This window comes from Hetaerina americana, unplaced genomic scaffold (assembly GCF_022747635.1).
Source record: "Hetaerina americana unplaced genomic scaffold, ioHetAmer1.1.p SCAF_5, whole genome shotgun sequence".
NCBI lineage: Eukaryota > Metazoa > Arthropoda > Insecta > Odonata > Calopterygidae > Hetaerina > Hetaerina americana.
Window position 1 is genome coordinate 76,143,488 of NW_027287095.1, and position 7,015 is coordinate 76,150,502.

The 7,015-nt window shown below is 44.7% G+C and overlaps 1 protein-coding gene across 5 annotated transcripts in view; it reads right to left on the reverse strand.

The window, feature by feature from the left end:
• The window catches only part of Ndae1 (Na[+]-driven anion exchanger 1), a 500,740-nt gene extending 494,875 nt beyond the window's left edge, over positions 1-5,865 (reverse strand). For 3 of the 5 annotated variants that reach the window (XM_071592116.1, XM_071592114.1, XM_071592117.1), the window contains exon 1: positions 5,023-5,862. In XM_071592116.1, the coding sequence (XP_071448217.1) occupies positions 5,023-5,120 (98 nt within the window). In that variant the 5' untranslated portion in view covers positions 5,121-5,862. Of the gene's footprint in view, positions 1-5,022 lie in introns of all 5 variants that reach the window. The other 2 variants (XM_071592120.1, XM_071592121.1) reach the window with 2 other exon arrangements.
• Positions 5,866-7,015: the final 1,150 nt, after the last annotated feature.

Below are 7,015 nucleotides of genomic sequence, written 5' to 3' on the forward strand. Positions count from 1 at the left end.
GTCTAGTCCCTCGTGTTTATTTAGTCACACAAGGCACGTGGTGGGCATTCCAGACTCACATTAAGTGTATGCGCTAGCCCCGGAAGGCGACGGGAAATCTGGAGTGAGACATTGGCCCAGATGGATAGCTGGAATAAACACACAAATTCCATGCATGCCGACAGAAATTTCTCATTTGGTCAACCGACGAAAAAGACACTTTCTCCCCGAGCGGAACACTCGGGAATTCAAAATTAAGACATGAACGGAGGGAAGAACCACCGGCAAGGGAGTAAAAAAGAAGTGTTGAAATAATGCTTTCAAATATAACTGCGGCGAACAAAGCGTGACAAATCGTATTAAAACGAGTACAGCGAACGGCAGTGATGCACAAAAAATGAACATAAAAAAAACCTTAGAAAAGAATAATCTGCTCGTAAAGGAGAGTGGCATGAATTTTTTTCTTGGTTCACACAAGAGACAGGGGCGGCTCGGGAGCCGGAGAAAAAGTTGTAGGGTGGGGAGAGAGGGAGAGTAGGGTAAAGAAAGGGCGAAGGGTGGACAGATAACTGCAAGGAGAGTAGTAAGGGAGGCTGAGAATAAGGAGGGAGGAATAGAAGTGAGGAATGGATGAAGGAATTTTTGGCAAGCGCCTCCGAAGAGAGAGTGGGAAGAGGGAGGGAAAGGTAGATGTATTGAGAGAGGTTGAAACTCGGGAGAGGACGGAGGGGCGACTGAAGGTGAGGAGGGAGGGTGGTCGAGAGAGGCAGGGCAGCGGGGAGTGGGCTTGTGTCGCAAGCCGCCGGGAGGGCGAAGCGGCGACGATATAGAGAGCTAGAAGGGAAGTCGTGAAAGACATTACGGTGGTAGTGGTGGTGGTTTTCGACCTTTTCCACCCTCGACGAGGAACTCCTTTTAGGTGGAATTGGGCGGTAATTTTTAGGGCACCCCGGCGAGAGGGAGGGAATTTCGGGAACGGGAGTCTCAATCATTCAAACTGGAACCCTTTCAGGTATATAACACGATATATTCAGTTACGTTTTGTTTTAACTTTATCAATTAGCAGGAAAACAATTAGCGATCACGGGGTTGGCCGCATGTGTGCAAGATTGAATTCTTCTTACTATGCAGAGGAATTCATTCTTTCGAAAATTACTTTACAATATTACATAGACCAAAAATATTATTTAAGGAAATTTTCTATGTAAATATCTGTAGTGTAACAAGTTGAGCTATGAGATCTAAGCATCCGATGCAGCAAAACATACATGTACTTTTAGTTAAAATGATTTATTCTATGAGTTCATGAACCATATGATGTGAGAAAGAAACACACTATTCCTATTAATACATATAATGCTTTTATTAGCATTGAATTATGAAATTCCAATGCTCGTCAATTATACTGATTCATAATTTGTTCCAAGTGATTTTGCATAGAAAAAACTTTGTAACATTTACGGAATACCTACAACTTGCCGTTGCTTTATGATATGAATCACCTTAACGACCCAAGTAAGCATAATATGAACCTAACAGATTCAGTGAGTCATGGTATTCAATTAAGGGAGTCATTCACCGAAATAGAAAGTATAAAACAGGAGAGGTTTTAAATTTGTATCACACGATGATCACGACCAGGTAACTCTCTTCGACATTTCAAACATGTATATCTTTTACAACTTTTTACGACTAGCAATGACGAAGAATAATTTTACCCAATCAGGGAGTGGAAACATTTTCTCCAAAGCATATTCCCGAGGCTAGAAGCAAATTTTAAAATTTTGTTTCCAGTTTCTACGGGAGCACTTTAGGTATGTAAGTCCACGTACTGGCATACGTTCCAACACACATTTACATTCGTAATTCCTCACAATCCAGACGACAACAGCTAATAAAGTTTTACAAAAATTTTATAACGTAGTATCAGTTTGTAACATTTTGTCCTATCACTAGCATAGCGTTGCCGTTTTATATATATTTACTTCCTCTAATGCATCTAAATAAGGCAGAAATCTGGAAAGTTTGACCTTAGTGGCAAGCAATGTTAACCGACAGTAAAATAAGCCAATGATGCAAATTTTTCGGGTCTTTCGGCGCTTCTCATTTTATGTTGTATTGTGTACCTTCTGGCATTATTTTTTATGCTTCTTTGCATAAACATCAAGTCTAGTTATTAATTTAAAATGCATTCCAGGCTCGATATATTGCCAGTAAAACATACATAATTTCACAGTGCACGAGGCTACCCCAATTATTGCTAAAAATATATAAAAAGTCATGAAGTAGAAGAGACATATTTCTGAATACAGGGTTTGTCCGGAAAATAAGTGTACTGAGCTCAGGAAAAAAAATGTATTACACTTTTACATATCTTAAGCTAATATTCCTCAAAATAGGACCCTTGTGAGTCGATACACTTGTTCCAGCGGCGTTCCCATTCCTGGAACGCTCCCGCGAAGGCATCATCGGGAACCTCTCGAAGACTCGTCGTCGACCTCTTCTCTGCCCTCCACGAACATCTTGTGCCACCGAAAGATCATGTTTCTGGACATGGCTGACTCCCCGTAAGCCTGGTTAATCATACCGACAGTTTCGGTAGACGATTTCCCAAGCTTTACCGCAAATTTGATGGAATAACGCTGCTCCAAAAACTTCGGCATCGCGTTCCGTGACGTGGGTCGAGCGTGGAGGTTCGCGTTAACAGAGCTCCTCACTACACCACAGCTCAGAGCCGACTGCCTTTTTCAGCGTCGCTTGCCAACATACCCCCCTCCAATCGCAGCCCGTCAGAGCGGTGCTGGGCGCGCCTGGAGCGGCGGGAAAAAATCAGTACACTTATTTTCCGGACGAACCCTGTACGTTACCTTTCTGAAAAAAATCCCTACGAGGGAATACGCAGAAGGAAATTCTTTCACCTTCAATTCTATGTAAAGATAATTTATATTGTATAGATAATTTATGCGACATGATATTAAGACATCCTGACACCTCCGCCTGAGGAAGAAAAACCTTAGGAGTAAAATTAGCAAAATTTTAATCGAATTTTACACGTTGATATAGATATGATATCAAGCTCATTCGGCACCTTTCCTAAAAACAGCCGCACTGGATGCAGATTTCTGTGCCGTTTCCCCTCGGTGATAGTCGTCGCGACTATTTCCGCCGATCAAGGAAGTGCGAAAATCTAAGTGGACGGGAGGAGGTGGTGGTGGAGGGCGATGCTGACGGGTGGGCAATGGGGAATGAGGGGAGGGAGGAAGGGAGGAAGAGGGAAATGTGGGGGTGATTAAGAGTTGCCGAAGACGACTCCGAAGGGGTTAGCAACCCCCTTTTCCTCCCTTCCCCTACATCTCTCTCTCTCCCTTCCATCACCTTCTCTCACCATTCCACCCCGCCTTACCTCACCGCGTCTACTCGGGGGCTTAACCTTCTCCCCTGACTTCCCTCCCGCCCCCCTCCAAACCCCTTTGGAGCAAGAGACGCTCTCACATCGCCGGCCGTTCATCTGGAAGCCAACGTCCTTCCACTGCCAGCAAGTGAGAGAGAGAAAGGAGAAGAAAGAATCAGGGGAGGACGGCACAAAGCAAGATCAACAATCCTTCCGTAGCTGTTCCCGAGCGTGCTTTCCCCGTGATCTCTCATCTCCGAAACGACCCAGGTTCCAATGGATCAGTAAGTAATGGATACAACCGCCACTTCTTTCTTGGGTCCGTTATTGTGAAAGTGACGCGTACGACGATGGATCTCGTCAGCGTAAAAAAACATTTTGGCGTAGGAGGGTCAACGATACTGGTGAAAGTGTGTACATTGGGAGGAATCATCAAATGGTATATGGTTTTTCACGTACACGCTGTAAAATCGCCTTCGATCGATCTTCATGAAAATGGCAATGGCTACTACTAAGTACACAGTGAAGACTATGAGTTCCAAAGCGACAGCTAACGTTCCACATCAAAAAAACAGAAGATAAAAAACATTTGCGTTAAATATTCGAAAGTTCTTTCTTCAAAGATTTAAAAGTTCTTCAGTCACGTTCTGGTTTCAATTTTCACGAAAAAAATGGCGATAATAATAAAGGAAGCACTATTTTTGAAGGGCTGCAATTGTTTATTAGCCATCGCACATCATTCGCCTCATGGCTATTTAAGTCAATTTATCAAATTGTCGCCATTTGAAATTATTTATAAAGCGTCGTAGACACGGAAGCCATAGGATAATACACATATGGCATTAAAAAATCGCCCTAAGAGATAATGACAGCTCAATTTCCAACCCAAACAAACTACGAATTCGGAATTCATTCACACGCTTAATTCCTATTCTCCTCAGCTGATATTTTCCTGATCCATTCTAAGGACGGTGGAGTCCGAAAACATATTTCTAAGGCTCCCCTTTTGAAGTGTCAAGGGAGATGTATTCCCAGTTTACGGTGAATGAAATATCCTTAATCGACTAGGAAAGAGCTCTAAGAATACCTGAGATTACGGGAACATTGCAAGATTCTTAAATTCAGATGGAAATTTAAACTGGTGCCAAATAAAGGACAAAAAGGGCACTCTTCTCTGCAACAAGGAAGGAGAAGGAAAAGGTAAATGTGAAATATATTCATCAGCAAAAATGGAAAGATAAGATATTTGAAACAGATCAATTGTATCTAATCCCGAAAAAAAGGAAAAATTCTTCTTCTCGAAAAAGAGAATATTTTCCTCGATCACGCTAATGGAACAATGACACATCTTGATGGTTATTGGGGATATAAACCAGTATATACACACCAAAGGGCAAATATTCGGCAAAGTTTGGAAGTTCGGAATTGAAATTCGATATCTTTTATACATTTGGCCTGGAATAAAGATGGCATTCATTCGTAGCTCAACAAAAACATCCTTTCGAAGCTTTCCTCCGTATTTTCTAGCGATTATTTTTTTACCGTCCTTTCCATAAATTTAGGGGGAGAGACTTTTTTATTTTGGCCACCATTTTAGCTACACTGGTATTTTTTATTCTTTTTATTCCCCATCGCTCGTTCCGAGTACTCACAGCAGGTAGCAGTCGTCTGCTCCCTCGCGGAACCGCACCCGCCTCCTCGTAGGCTCCCTATCCATCCCCACGCCAGTCATGATGTTTCCAACTCCCATCCGACTTCCGGAAAATATCGATCAATCGAAGTTGAAGTTCCAGCCGCGCTCATTCCCGTGCACCCGTGAGTGCGACCGTTCTTACCACTTCCTCCTTTTCACCGCTCCCGTCGAACTTTCGTTGGGATATATATTAAACAATACCAGCGGGGAACACTTCAGTAGACCTAATACTGATTTTCTTTTCTCATTTCAATATTTGTCGTACTTCTTTTTTTCCGACAACAATCCTTCACTCGCGCACTTAAAAAAGGCACTCCGTAAAACACTCACTCACAAGACAAGAAATGGAGAAAATTATTCTTTCCGATTTTATCGTTTCCTCCCATTGAATAAAACCAGTCGTCAAAAAGGTTGTTAAGTGACCAAAAGACGAAGGGAAAAAATGTGCCAAACAAATCGAAAGGAGGGCCAGCCTCTTTCCTAAATATCTCTCACGTCAAAATAAAAAACAAAACGAAAAAAGAACGAATACAATCTTCAGTGAGGCACTTGGTCAAGTTACTCGTTCACTTTGCGTTACATGAATAAATAAATAGATGTGCATTTGCATGGGTGATTTTCCCGGTCCAGCGGACGCACGCCGTCGAACTCCGTTCGGGAGTCCCCTCGTGGTGCATCGGGGAGGTCCGCGTGACGCGACAGCGGCGATTCTCCGTCGACACGGTATCACCTTCCTCGGTGGCACCCACGCTTCGACTGATTCCATCCGCGGCTCCCCATACCACTTTTATCTCTCTCTCTCCCTCAGCCGCCGCTCAAACACTACCACCCTCCTCCTCCCCCCTTTCTTCCTCTCCCCACTCTCCCACCTCCCCTCCCGCCAACAACGGTGGTTGCTAGTTCTCGCCAGGGAGGGATTCTGGCTTCACCTCTCACGAGTGGTGTCACTTCCCACCCAATTTTCCTCCTCCCTCCTGTCCTCACCCACACACACCAGGACCGCCTCGGGCGTGACAGACGAACACTTAGTCAATCGCTTCGCTCGCCCACTTGATCACCGAAAGTTCCAATACCCGCCTTACCAAAAAAAAAGAGATAAATGCCACCTCAGCGACCTCGCGCACCTACTTCCTTCTCACCCCCGTTCACTTAGTTTCTTCCTCCCGAGAACAGTCCGCCTGCCGTTTCCCGCAATGGGAGGGGAGCCGGGGGATGATGGGGGAAATGGAAAAGGCGTATACGACGAAGCCGCCACCGATTTCTCAACCCTCGCTCACACCCACAATCGCTCACATCAAGCCAAAGCGCAGGCACAAACTAGTGTGCACGAGCGCAGCACTTTCAGCCAGCTTGGAGCACGGGCGAACTGCCGAGCGGTGGACCGTTGATCCACCAAAACCCCTTCCCCTCCAATTCCCCTCTCCTTCCGCACAGAGCACAACCTCTCTATGACCCAGTCGCGTGCCTGTGGATACGGCCGAGGGGAAACCCCCCCAACCCCCGCCGCCGGACGAGAAACATTATTATTTCACATTTTAATCAGCCCGTTTTTCCCTTCTTTTTCTTCCAAGAATCGGGTAATGAGCAAGATTCCAGGGGGGGGGAGGGGGGATGTGGGGAGGGAAGTGTTTATATTTTTTTGCACCTGTATCAAAACAAAGACACAGTCGAGGAGGAAACTCCCGAGATTATCGTTTCAAAACATGAAGAATATTTTTCTGTCTTGACTTCCCTTCGCTTCACTATTGCGACACCACGCTGCTTCTCTCTCCGTCCAACTATTGTCTCGGGTGCCCCAGTTAAGTCCTCAGCAGGATATATTCAATTCGATTTATTTTCTTCAAAACCCACGATCGTCAGCCTCCTTTGTGGTTTACCACGCGAAGATTCTCATGTTTTCTCACCCTCCTCTCCCACTCCCTTCTCCAATACCCTTCGATTCTCTCGGAAGT